A 20,505-nucleotide genomic window follows, 5' to 3' on the forward strand; every position below is an offset into this window, starting at 1 on the left:
TCTTGGTGATGGGATTATAGACAATTTTTGCTTTTCAGAAATATTTTCTCAAGTTCTCTGCCAAAAGCTCGTACAATTCTTTTATTAGAAGTCATTAGCTAGGTGATTCAATGTAAAGTATATTGATTAATTAATTAATTAATTAGTGTAATTAATTATACTAATTCCCTAGTATAAATGGTAAGGCAAAGGTCAAAAATCAACTGAGGTACCTTTTTCTGTGGGGTTTTCTTTGTGTAAATTTGGAAAGTGAGGTTGGAATTCCACCAGTGTTCTATCATTGGGCCACCAAACTGTACTGGAAACACAAATCGCTGCTGGAAGTTCACCACTGTAAGGAGAACCAAACATAAGCACATGTCAGGCCACCCAACTAGAGCCATCATCAATCCATGCTTTGACACCACCTACCTCCCTTTTGATCTAACTAAAATCTCTTTCAGAAATTTAGTCAGGCACCTGGGTGGCGTAGTCTGTTAAGCATCTGACTTCTGCTCAGGTCATGATCTCAGGGGTCCTGGTATTGAACCCTGCAGTCAGTTGGGCTCTGTGCTTAGGAGGGAGTCTGCTTGTCCCTCTCCCTCTGTCCCTCCCCGTGCTTGTACACTCTCTCTCTCAAATAATCAAATAAAATCTTGAAAAAAAAAAAAAGAAATCTAGTAAGCATAATTTCACAAAAGTGTTAGGGTTGTGGGGATTGAAGGAGCAGAGACAAAGAGAAAACCCTGGGTATAGTACAGAGAAGATAAGCAATGCTATGTTGCTCTAGTTTTGCTACAGGATGTGAAAAGAGACAGATCTTCATTGGCTGTAAGGTAATCTGATTTGTTGTCTTGAAAAGACAAGTTGGTAGGTATTAACAAAAGAAGGGCGTGGGCTGGCAGTGGGACAATGAGGCATAAATGAAGAGAAGAACTGAATAAAAAACTGTAATGAAAATAAGTTTATCTTTTGGCTGAAGACTAGGGGGACTCCTACTGTCACATTCACACAAGGTACCAGGTCCTGATGTTAGTTGGCATGTCTGTCTCTTAGACAGAAGGGAAAGGATTTTTGCTGTAATAATAAGTGTAAATGGGATAAAGTAGTATTTGAGTTTGTGCTCACAGCTATGGGGCTTTAACAGATTTAAAAAATGAAAAAAGAATTTGGGATTAGAATCAAAGAATATAAGGTCAAGCTCCAGTTCTATTACTTACTAGTGACCAGCTCGGCCACAATTTCCCACCTGCAAAATGATCTTCCTGTTCATTCACTTCTCTACCCTTAAAATGGATCTGGAAAACCCTCACAAAAGGCCCCATTACAGAGAAAACTGCTATCTCTGATATTCATTCAAACTGATCACTTCGGTGTACTGATCAATTTTATTCATCTTTGCCATCTTAATTCTTTTTTTTTTTAATTTTTTTTTTTTTAAGATTTTATTTATTTGCGAGAGAGACAATGAGAGACAGAGAGCATGAGAGGGAGGAGGGTCAGAGGGAGAAGCAGACTCCCTGCTGAGCAGGGAGCCTGATGTGGGACTTGATCCTGGGACTCCAGGATCATGACCTGAGCCAAAGGCAGTCGCTTAACCAACTAAGCCACCCAGGCACCCCACCATCTTAATTCTTGACTCTATACTTCTCTTGGTACTCATAAATAAGATCTGGGTCTTCTAATCTGGATCCATACACAGGAATTGTAAACAAAAGGTCTCCGCCCAGGAAGCCCACACCCACTGGACCAGTTTACCTGATTATCCTACCGGGAGAAGGGAAATAAGACAATACCTACACCTCATTGGTGTTGGAAGGACTGAGGTAACAGATGAAAAAACACTTTAGATACTGAAAAATCCTTTTTGTACAAACAGAACTCTATTTCACTCAGATTTTTCCTCACCATCTAGGTACGTTTTTGTACTATATAACTATATTTCTCACATAATTCTCTGTTTCTTAAGCTCATGGCTTTTTTTTTTTAAACCATTAAAAGCAAGTTAAGGCAATAATAATATAAATTATATATAAATTGCTGAACAATGTCCCAGAGAAGTTTTTTTTAAGAGTTGGAAGGGAGGAAAATAGAAGAGTTGGAAGGTTATCTTGAAAATACCTAGTCCAAACTATGTTATTGTTAAGAGGTCCACAGATGAAAAAAGTGATTTTGCTTAAGCTCATACAATTAGTATGTGGTATAAACAAAACTAGAACTCTGTCTTCCAATTCCTGGCTTGATGCTTATTCCACACTTCCCATATGATCTTTTTCAGAAGGACACGGGGAGAAGTCAACCACTGTGGCCAACAACAATAATAATAACTGAAAAGCAATACAGATTAAGAGCACATGAATTGGAATAAAACATGTTCTAGATTCAGGGGCACCAGGGTGGCTCAGCTGGTTAAATATCTGACTCTTAATTTCAGCTCAGGTCATGATCTCAGGGTCATGGGATTGAGTCCTGTGTTGGGCTCCACACTGAGTATGGAGCCTGCTTAAGATTCTCTCCCTCCCTTTCCCTAGGCCCCTTCCCCCACTCACCCCACCTCAATAAATAAATAAATAAAATCTTAAAAAAAATGTTCTAGGTTCAAATTCTAGTTCACTAGTAAACCAGTTGTATGATCTCAGGCAAGCTACTTGATTTTTCTGTGTTTTATGAGTGAGACAGTCATAAAGGACGGAGTTTTTTTATGTTGTGGTATGAAAATCAATGAAATGGTTAATGTATATAAAACACTGAGTAGAGTTCTTGGCATGTAGTTTACTGCCCAGTAAATGTGAGCTACTATTAGTTACATAGTATTTTAGAGTTTAATGTTTTTACATTCATCGTCCCATTTGACTGTACATCAATCCCTTGTGTCCTTGCTTTACAGGTACTATGTTAACTGAAACTCATACATATCAGAACTGTGTCCTTGCTGTATTTCAATTTTATAGATGGGGAAACTGAGGCTCAAAGAAGTTTTAAGAAACTCATCAGATATCACACAGGTAGAAGGAGATATAAGGGAAGGCCTGAGAAAAAGATCTAACATTTTTCCTTGCATGTGGGGGTTTGATAAATTTTAAGCATATTAAAGCTCCTTAAACATACTTTCAGCCAACAGGATCAATTATACATTCTTGAATGCTCTGAACAAACCTCCAGAGCAGCTTCTGTTGCTGTCAATAATTTAAGCATACGCCAGAAGTAAACATATGAAAAATTTTAAATGCCCCAATTCTTCCTTTAAGGTGATGGGGAAAGTGAAACAGCGTATTCTAGTAAAAAAAAAGTATACTAAATTACTTTAGGTGCTGTTTTTAAGAGTATTTTCAAATCAAAACCACAATGAGAAAAAACAAAACAAAAACAAAACAAAAAACCACAATGAGATACCACCCCACACTGGTCAGAATGGCTAAAATTAACAACACAGGAAAAAAACAGATGGCGAGGATGTGGAGAAAGGGGAACTCTCTTACACTGTTGGTGGGAATGCAAACTGGTGCAACCACTCTAGAAGACAGTAAGGAGGTTCCTCAAAAAGTTAAAAATGGAGCTACCCTAAGACCCAGCAATTGCACTACTAGGCATTTATCCAAAGGATACAAACATAGTGATTCGAAGGGGCACATGCACCCGAATGTTTATAGCAGCAATGTCCCCAATAGCCAAAATACAGAAAGAGCCCAGATGTTCATCGACAGATGAATGGATAAAATAGAAGATGTGGTATGGGTATACACACACACACACACACTGGAATGTTAGCCATTAAAAAGAATGAAATCTTGCCGTTTGCAATGACATGGATAGAACTAGAGGGTATTATGCTAAATGAAATAAGTCAGTAAGAGAAAGACAAATATCATATGATTTCACTCGTATGTAGGATTTAAGAAACACAACAGATGAACATAGGGGAAGGGAAGGAAAAATAAAATAAAATAAAAACAGAGAGGGATACAAACGATGAGAGACTCTTAACTCTAGGAAACAAACTGAGGGCTGCTGGAGGGGAGGGGAGGCCAGGGGATGAGGTAACTCGGTAATGGGCATTAAGGAGGGTACCTCAATGAGCACTGGGTGTTATATGCAACTGATGAATCACTAAATTCAACCTCTGAAATTAATAATACAGTATATATTAATTAAATTGAATTTAAATTTAAAAAATATTAAAAAAAGAGCAAATAAGTAATTTTAATGTTTGTACTGGATATACTCACATCAAATGAGAAATGATGCATGTTCAAAATTTTTCTATTGAAGCACTGTTTTTAATAGTAAGACTGAAAACAACCTAAACAGTAATATATTAATCAATAAAGGGGGTGTTTAAATTATGGCATATTCGTACAAGGGAATATTATGTGGTCATAAAGGACTGGAAGACTGAGTTCTTTATGTCCTGGTATGAAAAAATTACTAAGACACACTGTTAAAGACAAGGTACAGAACAGTGCATAAGGTACACTAATACTTGGATAAAAATGGGAGGGCAAAAACGGATAAACATATTTGCTTATATATGCATGAAATATCTTAGGAATAATATAAAATTTACAACACTGCCTACAAAGATTTTGAATCAAGGGAATGGATTATATCTAGTTAATAAAATAAAACAAAGCAAAATAAAAATTTAAAAATCCAATGTTAACATGCTGTATTTACAGGAAAGTTACTTGAATTACACGTAGGAGAATTAGGACCATATCTTTTACTCCTTAAACTACCTCCCAGAGAAGGAATTCAACACTGATGAACCATTCACAGATCAAACTGGATAACCAAGGCAAAGAAATTCACAAAATCTTTTAGAAAGTTATATAACCTTGGATGACAGGAACATAAATGTTTATTATATTACCCTTTTACTTTTTTGTATTAGGAATACTTCAAATAGAAAAAAAAGGATAATACCAAAAGCACATGCAACAAAAGAAAAACTAAGCTGGACTACAGCAAAATTTAAAACATTTGTGCTATAAATGAAAGTATTTAGAAAGTGAAAGGACAGGGGCGTTAAGCATCTGCCTTCAGCTCAGGTCATGATCCCAGGGTACTGGGATCGAGCCCCTCATTGGGCTCCCTGTTCAACGGGGAGCCTGCTTCTCCCTCTCTCACTCCCACTGCTTGTGTTCCCTCTCTCGCTGTGTCTCTTTCTGTCAAATAAATAAATAAAATCTTTAAAAAAAAAAAAAGAAAGTGAAAGGACAGCCCATTCATGGGAGAAAATATTTCAAAATCATAGCTCTCACAGTGGTCTCATATCCAGAATATGTAAGTCATAAGGGTCTTAAATCCAGAATATGTACCTCATAAGGGCCTTATATGTAGGATGTATAAAGAATTCTTACAACCCAGTAATAAAAACTTAAAAATGGGCAAAGAATCCAACAGACATTTCTCTAAGATATAAAAATGGATAATAAGCACAGAAAACAGTCAACATCATTAGTCATTGGGAAATGCAAATCAGAACCACAGTGAGATACTACTTCATAACCCCTAAGATGGCTACAATAAAAAATAATGAAAGATTACCAGGGTTGGTGAGGATGTGGAGAATTAGAACCCTCCATACACTGCTGCTGAGAATGTAAAATAGTGGAGCAGCTGATGAAAACTGTCTGGCTGTTCTTTAAAAAGTTAAAACATATAGTTACCATATGATCTAGCAATTCCACTGTTAGGTATATGCCCAAGGGAAATGAAAACATATATCCGCACAAAAACGTGTACACAAATATTCATAAAAGCATTACCCACAATAGCCAAAAAGGAGAAACAACCCAAATGCCCATCAGCTGATGAATGGATAACCAAATGTGGTATAGCCATAATGAAATATTATACAGCCACAATAAGGAAAAAGGTACTGAAACATGCCATAACATAGATCAAATTTGAAAATATTATGGTAAGTCAAAGAAGCCAGTTACAAAAATCACATACTTAATGATTCCATTTATAGGAAATGTCCAGAATGAGTAAAATGATAGACAGAAAATAGATTAGGGGTTGTTTAGTGTGGGTGGGGGTGGAGACAGGAAAATGAAGAGTGAATGCTAATGCATAAGGGATTTCTTTCGGGGGGATGAAAATGTTCTAAAATTAGATCATGATGGTTGCAAAACTCTTTGTATATACTAAAAACCACGGAATTCTTCAACAGGTTCAACAAACACTTTGAAGAGTTCAATCGTATAATATGTGAATTATATCTTGATAAAGTTGTTTTAAAAAAGGGGAAAAAAAAAGGCAATAGTTGAGCGAACATGCTCTAAGCATCAGGAGTTTTGCAGTTGAGTCTCAGGTATGTTACTGACCTGTTGCCCTGCATCAGGATAGTCATAGCACCTCTGGGCCAGTGTCCTCACTTATAAAATAAAGGAATTAGGGTAGATTCACTTCACAATTCTTTCTACCCCTATGATTCTGTGGTACCATAAAAATCAGATGAATATTTAGGGACTGAAAAATTCTTCCACAGCAAAAATGTCTAAGGAACAGAAAACTAGTCTCTCTCTTACTTCCATCTGTAATTTTACTGGAGGCGAGTCGAACAACCTCGGTGATCAAAGCTGTCTTTCCCAATCCACCTTTAGAAAAGCCCACAGGAAAGTGATATTCCACGAAGAAGGTGCTAAAAATCAAAACCAAAAAAAGTCATTAAAACATACATCAAATAACAAACGAATGTATTTATTATCTAATCAATCCTACATATCTTTCAAGGTCCTATTTTCAGCACCTCAGATCCTCAGAGGACCTATCTGTTCTCTTGAAAGCCTTCACCAATCCTATCAGGCAGAACTTCCTTGTGCTCGCATAGTTCACTTACTCTATCCATTTATCTATCTATTTTTGAGACATAATTGACATATAACATTATATTAGTTTCAGGCATATAACAATGATTTGATATTTGTAAAAGATGGAAAATGATCACAGTACGTCTACAAATTTTCCACAGCATTTTTAATATAAAATACCTATTTTGCATCCTACAGCCTTTTAAATGTGTCTGTCTTGTGCTGACTGTAAAGTGTATAACAACAGAGTCAGGGTCTCAATTTCCTTTATTCTCACACTTACCTAGTATTGGCCTTGAAACCCAGGGAGGAATTCACTACATTTTTGTTGACTGATTCATATGAAAGTACTTTATAAATCATAAAATGTTATACAATTATTTATTTTATTATTACTATTACCACCACACACTTTCCAGAAATGTCAAATATAGCTTTTCCATGTAAGAGACATACCGCTTTTTTGTTGCTGTCAGCTTAGGTGGTCTGCCAGAAAAACTTTTTTGTCCGGAGGTCATCTGAGGACTATCTGGAGGAACTCCCATTGTTTCGATGATGATTCTGACTGAATGTGTTCTACCCAAAAGGGCCAATTTATCCACACTTAGTGTCATCACTTGGGCATCTTCAGGAGTTTCTGGTATCATTTGTTGTTCAACCAAATTTCTGAAAGGAGTTCATATAGACAGTGAAACAGACAGTCCGAGGCCCAACATGAAAGGATCTAGTTTGCACAGGCAGGAAGAGGAAAGAGGAAGGGCCGCAAGTATCTTAATTCACAAGTTATCAAGGACTGAGAAATGACTTTAATCAACAGAATTCTGGTCCTAACCCACAGTGAAAGAAATTTAAAAAAAAGTAAAACCATTCTTCAATCTAAAGGCTTATCTCCACATAAGTACAGAAACTGATGTTACAGAATTAGGTTTTCTTTCATGGGCTACAGACATTACACCTCAGTTAACCTACTACTTTAAATAACTACTATCATCACTTCTGTGTATTCCTTTTCATTTGCTTTCTTTATGCGTATTTTCTACAGTGTAGTACAGCACACATGCAACCTAGAATTCTGCTTTCTCTCTTAACTATTTTATTGTATCCATCTTTTCATATCATTACACTTTTAAAGACTTAATACTTAGTGAACTATTGTAATTCACTTAACCAGGGTGATAGTGTTGGGCAAAAACAGATCATTTACGTTTTACTTTAGGAGATCTTGTGAAAATCTTCCTTTGCTTTTGCCTCTAAATAAGCCATCATGGAGAGGCTCACCTATTTTTCTTGCCCGCTGCCCTTTTCTTCAACTTAAGATCATTTGACTCCACAACCTTAGGAGATTTGGCAAGAGCTTTTGACTTGTTCATTTTTTTAGAAGGGACAGTATCATCTTCACTGAAGAAATCACTGATGCTGCTATCAGATTTCTATGGGGAGAAGAAACAAAAAGAGAGGCACTTAAAAAAAAATTGCTTTAGGGAGAGTGGTAATGAAAACATTTCTCTAAAAGTAATCAAATTCTTCTCTGCACATATATCATTCTTTTAAAGAGATAACTGATGCCAGGGAGATAATCCCACATTTCTCCTGGTATATAAAAATAACCTACAAGTTCGGTTCAAAGAAAATAAATGAAAATAGACTCTTCTTTCAAATTCTTAACAATAATAACAATCATTACTTATTTACTATCTACTATGTATCTAGTACCAAAGGCAGATTCCAAAGCCTATCTTTCTTTTTTTTTTTTTTTTTTTTTTTTTAAATTTTTTTTTTTTTTTTTTGACAGAGAGAGACATAGCGAGAGCAGGAACACAAGCAGGGGGAGTGGGAGAGGGAGAAGCAGGCTTCCGCAGAGCAGGGAGCCCGATGCGGGACTCGATCCCAGGACTCTGGGATCATGACCTGAGCCGAAGGCAGACGCTTAATGACTGAGCCACCCAGGTGCCCCCAAAGCCTATCTTTCTACCACAGTTTGAGGCAAAATGGTACAATGTCACCTAACTATATGGATGCAAAGACTCCACCTTTTTTCACCACTCCATACTACTAAGTGATTTATTCTACTCTTACTCTTGCTAAGATGAACTGTTTATTATGTCACAAATTTTCTTAATGGGGAACCAGTTGTTAAGTCCCTTATAATTAAATTTTACTTAGAGAAAAGGTAGCTTACCACAATCAACTGATCAGCCCTTTCTATCACAAAATGCAAAATAAAGAGAGAAGACAGTGGTATACTTACTTGGTTTCAAATTAAAAAAAAAAACTTGCTAATATAAATGCAGATAGGAATCCAATGTCATTTTTTTTTAAAGATTTTTTTGTTTATTTATTTGAGAGGGAACACAAGCAGGGGGAGTGGCAGGCAGAGGGAGAGGGAGAAGCAGGCTCCCCCCTGAACAGGGAACTAAATGCAGGGCTCGATCCCCAGGACCATGACCTGAGCCGAAGGCAGACACTTAACCGACTAAGCTACCCAGGCGCCCCTAATCCAATGTCATTTTAAGTTTATCACCTCCACCCCCTTTTTTCAGCATCTCAGGGTGTACACTGTATTGACCTATGACAAGGGTAACAAATTAATAGTTAAATAAGCACGATCAGAATGTCCTTCAAGGAAGAAGTACAACTTTTTCAAGGTGAAATTACAAAGCTTTTTGCTCTTAGGTTTTTCTTTATTAAGTGGCCGCTTTTAAAAATGGTTATAGACAAGGCATTCAAAATCTAAATGGGTCCACAGCCTGAAGGAAATTAGAGTAAATACACTAGATGGTTCAAAAGCTAAGAATTTTAGGAACCAAAAACACAGGCTAATAATGCTGAATTTCTAAGCTGCGGATGTTATTCAATATTAAGAATATCAAACCCTGGGGAAGGACATGTGCATTCTAACTCCTTGATCTTTCCATTGCATCATGGTCTATTGGTTCACTCCTTCCCATCAACAAATCTTTTCTAAAATTTTTTTGTTCAAATAGCATGGGGGATTACTTAGTGCCATTTGTAAACTCACTCCTTTATTCACTAAGTACTCACTGAGTACTCAATATCCACCAGGCTTTGTTGTACTGGTAATACAAAGATAATGCAGACATGTTTTTGTTCTTGAGGAACTGTATCCTACAACATTGCCTGAATGTCCCAGGATCTTGTGGACATCCAGGCAATAAATTCTGCTTGGGGAAGTCTAGGATGGTTTCTTCACAGAGGTGATCAGTTGATTTTTGAAGAATAGAGTTTACCAGATGTATAAAAGTATTTCAACACTCAAAGTAGAAGGATCAGTATGAGCAAAAAACATAAAGATAAAAAAAGAGCTAGAATATTTGGGGAGTGATGAGACAATCAGTATGACTGAAGGGTAAAGGGCAAATGTGGGAGATAAGGTTAGGGAAGTAAGTCAAGATCAGATTCTAATGCCATACTTAAGGCTTATGAGATGATGTCGTTAATTACAATTAATTAATACCTATAAGCGTTTATATCATGATATGTAAAAGATAACAATATCTCATAGGGCTAGAAAAAGAATTAAATGAAATAATGAATTTAAAACATTTGGCACAGTACTCAAAAATAACAGATTACATGTAAATTCCCTAGCACATCAAAAATGTGTAATAAATGTAAATTCTCTCTTCTTTTTATCCCACAAGTAACAGAGTATCAGTGATGATTTTTAAAATAGGAAGTCATGAAATCCTAATAATTCATAATATCTTTTAAATTCATCTCTTCCTTCCCAATCCCATTGCTGCCACTCTCCTACATACCTCCAATAACCCAATGGTTTCCCATCTGCTTCCAGGTATTCTCCCCTAATAGCTCCCTACATCACTGCTGGATTAACGTTCCTTAACCACCGTTTTGATCATGTCATTTCTCCTCACTTGACATTCAAAGGCTTTCACAGACTGGTTGCAATATGCTAGCTTGCCTTATTGATGATGACTTTTCCACATAAATTCTCATCAGTTCAAATGAGATCCCTTGTGGTGCACAAATTACTTCTCTAGACGGGTCTTTCTTTCTATTCCCATTTTATATCCTTTCTCTTTCCCTCTAAACACTTTTTTTTTTCTTTTTAGTAAGCTCTATACTCAATGTGGGGCTAGACCTCACAACCTTGAGATCAAGAGTCGCATGCTGTTCCAACTGAGCCAGCCAGGCACCCCTAAAATTCTTAACCTTGCTAGGCCTGTCTCCTCATCTGTAAAATGACATACGTAAAATGGATAGCTTTCTGTCTGGCAAGTGGTAACATGCCTGCACCTAATAATATTATTAATAGTCTTGTTCTCTAATTTCCAAAGCTGCAGATTCAATTACTTACAGGTGCCGTGTAAAATAAGCTCTCCAGGAGACTCTGGTCATACTGAGGATCATTCAGCTCACTGCTACAGTACACATCACTCCCAGGAGATGGGGAATCTGGAGGAGAGCCTAGCCCATTCCAGTACTGACCTTGGGATAATTCAGCACTGTAGAGGTAAGAAAAACAAAGCAGAAGGACATTAAAAGAAGTTTCAGTTGAGCTATATTTTTCTAACTGAAAACTTTCTAAAGTTCTAAACATGAAAGAAGATATGTTAAGCAGAAGACTCACATTAGATAGAAGACTACCTGATAAATATTTTCATATTATATTCTCCCTCCTCTGGGATGCCAACAGCTAGTATTCAAAAATACACTACTGACACTGATTATGATCTCATTCATTTATTTAACAAACATTTTTCTTTTCTGGGCACCTATTATGTGCCAGGCATGGTGTTAGGTCTTGAATGATACAGAGATGGTTAAACTAACTTGCTCTACTCTTGCACTGCTTATGGTCTAGCAGGAGGAAAAGAAGGTAAAGAATTAACTATAATTCAATGAGTTGAATGCTCCTGCTGTTTTTGTGAAGAATTCATAAATATGCCTTCTTCCATTAAGCAAAAATATGTGTATTTAGGGTTATTTATGGCAAGATTAATTCCATGTGTGATACAGAAATGAGTAAAACAGAAACCCTACTTATAAAAAGTTTGTAAATTAGTAAGGAATATAAGCATACAAGTATGTGTATACTTCATTCATTTTTGTTTCTCCTAAAATAACTGGTACTGAATAGACATATGTAAATGAACTTATTGAATTCTTAATGAACATGTTATTAATCATAAAAGCAATATTTATTATATGTACCAGGCACCGTGCTAAGCATTTCAGTTATTCTTTCAACTTTGCTTCCCTTTCATGCTAGCTGCTATACTTTCTCCCCCTTTTTTCTTCTTTTTTTTTAAAATTTATTTGAGTAATCTCTACACCCAGTGTGGGGCTCAAACTCATGACCCCGAGATCAAGAGTCGCATGCTCTTTCAACTGAGCCAGCCAGGTGCCCCATCCCCTTAATTTCTCAAGAGAATAGCACATAATTATTACCTTCAAATTAGATCATGTTCCTACGTTTCCTGGAACAAACATAATAAATGTTCCTTTCCTCACTTTTTTTTTTTTTTTTATCTATAGCAGGGTTTCTCAAATTTAGCACTACTTATATGGTGGTCAGATAATTCTTGGTCATTGGGAGCTATCCTGTACATTTTAGATCCCTCTACTCATCTGATCCCAGTAGTTCTTCAATTTTGATAACCCAAAATGTCTCCAGACATTACAAAATGTTTCCCCTTCACTGCACACACTTAAAGTTATGAAGATCTCCACTGTTCAGTATTCGGTCCTCCCCTTTTAATAATTTTTTTTTTCAATTAACACTTCTTTGAACTTATTATACTGTCTATGGCACATTAAAAGGCCATGTTGAATAAAAGTGGTGAGAGCAAGCATCTTTTGTTTCTGATCTTACAGGAAAAGCTTTCAGTGTTTCATCATTAACTATGATGTTTGTTGTGGGCTGGTCATGTATGGCCTCTGTTATGTTGAGGTACACTGCTTTTTTTTTTTAAAGATTTTATTTTTTCCAGAGAGAGAAAGTGAGAGCGGGGAGAGGAGCAGACTTGGAACATGGAGCCGACTGAGATCATGACCTGAGCCCAAACCAAGAGACGCTTAACTGACTGAGCCACCCAGCCACCTGAGGTACATGGCTTTTATACCTAGTTTGTTGAGAGGTTTTATCATGAATGGGTGTTGAATTCTGTCAAATGCTTTTTCTGCATTTATTGAGAGTATCATATGACTTTTATCCTTCATTTTGTTAATACAGTGTATCACATTTATTGATTTGTGGATGTTGAACCATTCCTGCATCCCTGGAACAAATTCTACTTACGATGGTATATGGTCCTTTTAATGTACTGTTGAGTGTATTTGCTATTTTGTTGAAGACTTTTGCATCTACGTTCATCAGGGATACTAGCCCATAATTTTCTTTTCTTGTAGTGTCTTTGTCTGGCTTTAGTAGCAAGGTAATGCCGGCCTTGTGAAATGAGTTTGGATGTGTTCCCTTCTATGTTTTGGAAAAGTTTGAGAAGGATTGGTACTAGTTCTTTAAATGTTTGGTAGAATTCATTAGTGGAGCCATCTGGTTGGTTTTAGATTTCAGTTTGCTAGGAGGTTTTTGATTACTCATTTAATCTCTTTAATAAGTCTGTTCAGGTTTTCTGTTTCTTCATCATTCAGTTTTGATAGTTGTATACTTCCAGGAATTTACCAATTTCTTCTAGGTTTTCCAATTTGTTGGCATATAATTTTTCATGGTAGTTTCTTATGATTGTATTTCTGTGGTATCAGTTATAATGTCTCCAATTTCATTTGTAATTTTAAGTCCTCTCTTTTTGTCTTCGTAAGTATAACAGTTTATAAAAAAAAAGCCCAGCTCTTAGTTTCATTGATCTTTTTTTTTTTTTAAAGATTTTATTTATTTATTTGACAGAGACAGAGATAGCGAGAGCAGGAACACAAGCAGCGGGAGTGGGAGAGGGAGAAGCAGGCTTCCCACCGAGCAGGGAGCCCAATGTGGGACTCGATCCCAGGACCCTGGGATCATGACCTGAGCCGAAGGCAGACGCTTAACGACTGAGCCACCCAGGCACCCTCATTGATCTTTTATATTGTCTTTGTAGTCTATTTCACTTATTTCCACTCTGATCTTTGTTCTTTCCTTCCTTCCACTAACTTTGGGCTTAGTTTGTTCTTTCTCTAAGTTCCTTGAGGTACAAATTTAGTTATTTAACTTGAGATCTTGTTTTTTTTTTTTTTAAGCTTTTATTTATTTATTTGAGAGAGAGACAGCGAGAGAGGGAACACAAGCAGGGGGAGTGGGAGAAGGAGAAGCAGGCTTCCCGCTGAGCAGAGAGCCCGATGTGGGGCTCAATCTCACATGACCTGAGCCAAAGGCAGACGCCCAACAACTGAGCCACCGAGGCGCCCTGAGATCTTTCTTGTTTTTTAATGTACACGTTTATGCTATAAATTTTCTTCATAGACCTGCTTTTGCTGCATCCCATAACTTTTGGTATATTGTGTTTCCAGTTTCCTCTGTCTCAAGTTACTTTGAGTTCCCTTTTGATTTCTTCTTTGACCCACTGGTTGTTCAGGAACATGTTGTTTAATTTCCACGTATTTGTAAATTTTCTAGTTTTCTTTTTGTAATTGATTTTTAATTTCACACTACTGTGGTCAGAAAAAAATGCCTGCTATTTTAATCTCCTTAAATGTATTAATAACTGTTTTATGGCTCAGTATATGATTTATCACAGAGAATGTTCCATGTGTGCTTGAGAAAAATATGTATTTTGCTGCTGTTAGATGGAAAGTTCTGTATGTATATATATATATTAGGTCCATCTGGTTTGTGTCATTTAAGTCCAGTATTTCCTTATTTTCTGTCTGGATGATCTATCCATTGTGGGATGTGGGACATTAAAGTTCCCTGCTATTATTGTATTGCTGTTATTTCTCCATTCAGATCTACTAACATTTGCTTTATGTATTTAGCTGCTCCTGTGGTGGGTGCATAAATATTTACAGTTATATCCTCTTGATGAATTGACCAACTATCATTACATCATGACCTTCTTTACCTCTTGTTACAGTTTTTGGCTTAAAGTCTATTTGTCTGATGTAACAACAGCTACCCCAAACTCTCCTTTGGTTTCCACTTGCATGGAATATCTTTATCCATCCCTTCAATTTGAGCCTATAAGTCCTTAAAGTCTCCTGTAGGCAGCATATAGTTGGGTCTTGTGTTTTTATCCATTCAGTACTCTCTGTCTTTTGGTTGGAGACTTTAGTCCACCTACATTTAAAACAATTATTGATAGGGCGCCTGGGTGGCTCAGTTGGTTAAGCGACTGCCTTCGGCTCAGGTCATGATCCTGGAGTCCCGGGATCGAGTCCCGCATCGGGCTCCCTGCTCGGCAGGGAGTCTGCTTCTCCCTCTGACCCTCCCCCCTCTCATGCTCTCTCTCTCTTTCATTCTCTCTCTCAAATAAATAAATAAAATCTTTAAAAAAAAAAAAAAAAAAAAAAAAAAAAAAAAAACAATTATTGATAGACATGAACTTAATACTATCATTTTGTTAACTGCTTCCTGGTTGATTTGTAGTTCCTTTCTTGCTCTCTTCCTTTATGATTTGATGATTCACTGTAGTGGCCTGTTTCAATTCCTTTATATTTTATATATTTACTATACACTTTTGCTCTGTGGTTACCATAAGGCTTACATATTTATAACAGCCTATTTTAGGGTGATAACCTAAAACACACATAAAAGCTCCCATACCTCATTTTCAATTTTGATGTTACAGTTTGTAGCTTTATATTGTGTATCCATTAACAAATTATTATAGTTGTATTTTTTTTTTTAAAGATTTTATTTATATATTTGACAGAGAGAGACACAGTGAGAGAGGGAATGCAAGCAGGGGGAGTGGGAGAGGGAGAAGCAGGCTGCCCACCAAGCAGGGAGCCCGATGCGGGGCTCGATCCCAGGACCCTGGAATCATGACCTGAGCTGAAGGCAGACGCTTAACGACTGAGCCACCCAGGCGCCCCTAGTTGTATTTATTTTTAATACTTTGTCTTTTAACCTTCATATTAGATTTATAAGTGAATTACCCACTGCCATTGTAATATTACAGTATTCTCAATTTAACTATATATTTCCCTTTAGCCATGAGTTTTAGAATTTTGTATGTTTTCTTGTTACTACTTAGCATCCCTTTTTTTCAGCTTGAAGAACTTCCTTTAATGTTTTTTGTAAGGTTAGTCTAACAGTCATTAAGTCCTTCAGCTTTTGCGTGTCTGGAAAATTCTTTATCTTCCCTTCAATTCTGAAGAACAGCTTTGCCAGGTAGAGTATTCTTGGTTGGCAGTTTTTTTTTCTTTCAGCACTTTCAAATATATAATCCCACTGCTTTTAAAGATTTACCTATTTATTTGAGAGAGGCGGGGGGGTGCAGAGGGAGAGAGAGAGAGAAGCTCAAGCAGATTCCCCACTGAGCATGGAGCCCGACATTGGGCTCTATCTCATGACTCCAAGATCATGACCCAAGTTGAAATCACGAGTTGGATTAACCGACTGAGCCACCCAAGCGCCCCTAGTTTGTAGGGTTTTTGCTGAAAAATCTGCTAAAAGTCTTATGGAGTGTGCCCTGTCAGTAAAGCTGCTTTTCTCTCCTTACTTTTAAGATTCTCTCCTTGTAACTTTTGACAATTTAATTATATTGTGTCTCAGTATGGGTCTCCTTTGATTCATCTAACTTAAAACTCTGGGATTCCTGGATCTGGATGTCTGTTTCTTTCCCCAGGTTAGGGAAATTTTCAGCCATTATTTCTTTGAATATTTTTGCCCCTTTCTCTCTCTCTCCTTCTTCTTCTGGGACCCCTATAATGTGTATATTGATCTCTTGGTTTCTAAGTCCCTTATGTTATCTAAACTCCTTTTCATTCTTTTTTCTTTTTGTATCTCTGACTGAATTCCACTGCCTTGTCTTTGAGTTTGCTGATTCTTTCTTCCCATTGATCTAGTCTGCTGTTGAACCCTCTTGAATTTTTCAGTCAGTTGTTGTGTTCTTCAGTTCTATGATTAGTTTGGTACTTTAAAAAATTTTCTGTTTCTTTGCTGAAATTCTCACTTGGTTCATGTAACTGTTCTCCTAGCCTCAGTGAACATCTTTATGACTGTTATTTTTAATTCTCTGTCAGGTAACCCACTTATCTCTGCTTCATTGAGATCTGTTTCTGGATATTTATTCTGTCCTTTTGTTTGGAACATATTCTTTTGTTTCTTCATTTTACTTGACTTTCTCTGTTGAATTCTGCATATTAGACAAAACAGTCACCTGTCTCAGTCCTGTCATAACGTCCTGACAGACAGTCCTGACCTGTTTCTATTCTTGACAGTAGGAGATGAACCTCATCAATTAGTCTGGCTCCCAAGCCCCTACTTGCCTCATAAACTTTTCTGATTGTCCAAGCCTCCTCCTTTGTTCTTAGTAGCTCCCAGTAGTTGAGGGTATGCAAAGACCCACCAATGTCCCAAACAGGAGGATCAAAGTCAGTGCCTAGATGCAGGCTGATTGGAAGCTGAACCCTCAAATAGTAGCTGGGAAAGTATGTATTATTTTGAGTCTCATGAATGCAAGCCCCACTGGCTTTCAGAACAAAGTGTTTTTGGAGCCCATATCTCTAGAGGGAGGCTTAAAAGTTGAGGAACTAAATATGGGGTCCAAGTCCTACACTCTTTAAGAAGTCAGGACTTGGGGGTTCCCTCCTGACTATATAGTACTGTGTTGGGAGTTTTAAAAAACAGTTTCATTTAGACATAATTCACATAAGATACAATTCACTCATTTAAAGTCAGTAATTCAGTAGTTTTTTGTGTATTTGCAGATTTGAACAACCATCACCAGAGTCACTTTAAAAACATATTCATCACCTCAAAAAGAAATTCTACCCATTAGCTATTACCACTTACCCTCCCATCATACCCAGCCCTGAAAAACCCACTAATCTGCTTTCTTTTCTACAGATTTGTCTATTTGGTATGTTTCATATAAATGGACTCATAAAATATGTTCTCTTTTGTGACTAGCTTCTTTCATTCAACATGTTTTCAATGTTCACCTATGCTACAGCATGTTATCAGTACTTTATTCCATTTTCTGGACAAGTAATATTACATTTTATGGATATATCACTTTTTTTCTTTCCCATTCATTATCTCATGAACATTTTTAACTATAATGAATAATGCTGCTATGGAAATTCATGTACACATTTTTGCATGGATTTAGTTTTCATTTCCCTTTGGTGTATACCTAGGAGCTGAATTGTTAGTATATATATAGTATATAACAGTTTGAGGAAGTAATGAACTATTTTCCAAAGTAGCTGCACCATTTTACACTGCTGTGAGCAGTGTATGAGGGTTCCAAATTCTCCACATCCTCACCAATTTTACTGATTTTTTGATTCAAGCCATCCCAGTGCTTATGACGTGGTATCTCACTGTGGTTTTGATATGCATTTCCCTGAGAACTAATGGTGCTGACATCTTTTCATGTGTATATTAGCCATTTCACTATCTTCTTGGGAGAAATCTCTATTTAGATCCTTTGCCCATATTTTTAATTGAATGATTTGTCACTTAATTATTAAGTTGTATGAGTTCTTTATATACTCTAGATATAAATCCTTTATCAGATTGGCAAATATTTTCTCCCATTCTGTGTTCCTTCTCTTCCTTCCTTCCCCTTCCTTCCTTCCTCTTCCTTCCTTCTATATGTTTAGTTAGCCAACATATAGTACATCATTAGTTTTTGATGTAGTGTTCAACGATTCATTCATTCATTCATTAGTTGTGTAAAACACCCAGTGCTCATTATAACATGTGCTCTTCTTAATACCCATCACCCAGCTACCCCATCCCTCCCTTCCCCTCCCTTCTGTAACCCTCAGTTTGTTTCCTGGAGTCCAGAGTCTCATGGTTTGTCTGACATAGGTTTATTTCTAAACTCATTTCTATTCCATTGATTTATATGTCTGTCCTTACGTCAGTACCAAATGGACTTGATTATTGTTTCTTTGTACCAAGTTTTAAAATAAGGAAGTGTCAGGGGCAACTGGGTGGTGCAGTCAGTTAAGTATCCAACTCTTGGTTTTGGCTCAGGTTGTGATCTCAGGGTAGTAAAGGTAGTAAGATCGAGCCCTGCATCTGGCTCCTCACCTAGTGTGGAGTCTGCTTAAGACCATTCTCTCCCTCTGCCCCTCCCCCCCAATAAATAAATAAATCTTTAAAAATAAAATAGAGAAATGTGAATCCCCCTACTTTTCTCTTTTTCAAGACTGTTTGGGCTATTCTGGGTCCCTTGCAATTTCACAGGAATTTTAGAATCAGTTTATTAATTTCTACAAAGAAGTCAGCTGCAATACTAATAGGGATTGCACTGAATCATGAACATGGGATTTTTCTACATATTTACATCTTTTAAAATTTCTTTTAATAATGTTTTGCAGTTGCACTGCACTTATGTTTTGCACTTCTTTTGTTAAATTTATTCCTAAGTATTTTATTCTTATTACTGCTATTATAAATGGAATTGTTTCTTAATTGCATTTTTGGATTGTTCATTGCAAGTATACAGAGACACAATTGATTTTTCTGTATTGATCTTATAACCTGCCATCTTCCAGAATTTATTAGTTCTAATATTTTTCAGTGGATTCTTTATGATTTTCTCCATGCCAGATCATGTCATCTGTGAATATAGTTGTACTTCTTCCTTTCCAATTTGGATCCCTTTTATTTTTTTTCCTGCCTAATTACATAGGCAACATAGGTTACATAAGAGACATAATAAGACCCTGAATTAACATGTGTCTGCTTAAAATCTGAGGTTTTTTTAAAAATTAATTTATTTGAGAGAGAGAGTGTGTGTGGGGGGGGGGGGAGCAGAGGAAGAGAGAGAGAAAGAATCTCAAGCAGACCCCTGCTGAGGTGGAGTCCAACAGGGGGCTCGATCTCACAACCCTGAGATCATGACCTGAGCTGAAACCAAGAGTTGGACACTTAATTGACTAAGCCACCCAGGAGCCCCTAAAATCTGAGTTTTTAAAATTATACCCTAATAATGGTGTTGGAGATAAAGCTGGGAGATAAGAACATAAAGGTGAGCTGGAGACCATTCTGTAAGTGAAGCTAAGAATAAAAGGCTAACGACTAGATTTTTACTTCGTAGGTAATAAATAGCGATTTTTATTTAGTATGCAATGAGTAACCAAGGGAATGATTTGGCTACCCCATGGAAGTGCTGCTTTCAGAAGATAAATCTGTTAACAATATACACAATGAGGGGCACCTGGGTGGCTCAGTCATTAAGCGTCTGCCTTCAACTTAGGGTCCTGGGATAGAGTCCCACATGGGCTCCCTGCTCAGCGGGAAGCCTGCTTCTCCCTCTCCCACTCCCCCTGCTTGTGTTCCCTCTCTCACTATGTCTCTCTTTGTCAAATAAATAAATAAATTCTTAAAAAAAAACACACACAATGAATTGAAGGAAGAATTTAAAAGGAAGGAAGATAGTTAAAAGTCCTTACCTGCCCAACAGCAACTGTATAGCTCTGGTATCATCTTTTGTGTCATGTTTCCAAAATGTATTCTCAGTTGGAGGGAGGAGGTGATCTTCTATGTGGTCTTTAAACTGGTTCCTAGACAAGGCTTTGATTCTGTGGTGTGGAAAAGTACTTTCTGAGT

The 20,505-nt window shown here is 37.0% G+C and overlaps 1 protein-coding gene across 3 annotated transcripts in view; it reads right to left on the reverse strand.

Moving 5' to 3' along the window:
* The window catches only part of C2CD3 (C2 domain containing 3 centriole elongation regulator), a 146,907-nt gene that overhangs the window by 96,146 nt on the left and 30,256 nt on the right, over positions 1-20,505 (reverse strand). For all 3 annotated transcript variants that reach the window (XM_032426881.1, XM_032426883.1, XM_032426884.1), the window contains exons 7-12: positions 20,349-20,477; positions 11,137-11,284; positions 8,076-8,227; positions 7,254-7,463; positions 6,516-6,628; positions 213-331 (exon numbers count right to left, since the gene is read on the reverse strand). In XM_032426881.1, the coding sequence (XP_032282772.1) occupies positions 213-331; positions 6,516-6,628; positions 7,254-7,463; positions 8,076-8,227; positions 11,137-11,284; positions 20,349-20,477 (871 nt within the window). The remainder of the gene's footprint in view (positions 1-212; positions 332-6,515; positions 6,629-7,253; positions 7,464-8,075; positions 8,228-11,136; positions 11,285-20,348; positions 20,478-20,505) is intronic.

This window comes from Phoca vitulina, unplaced genomic scaffold (assembly GCF_004348235.1).
Source record: "Phoca vitulina isolate PV1807 unplaced genomic scaffold, GSC_HSeal_1.0 scaffold36, whole genome shotgun sequence".
Lineage (NCBI taxonomy): Eukaryota > Metazoa > Chordata > Mammalia > Carnivora > Phocidae > Phoca > Phoca vitulina.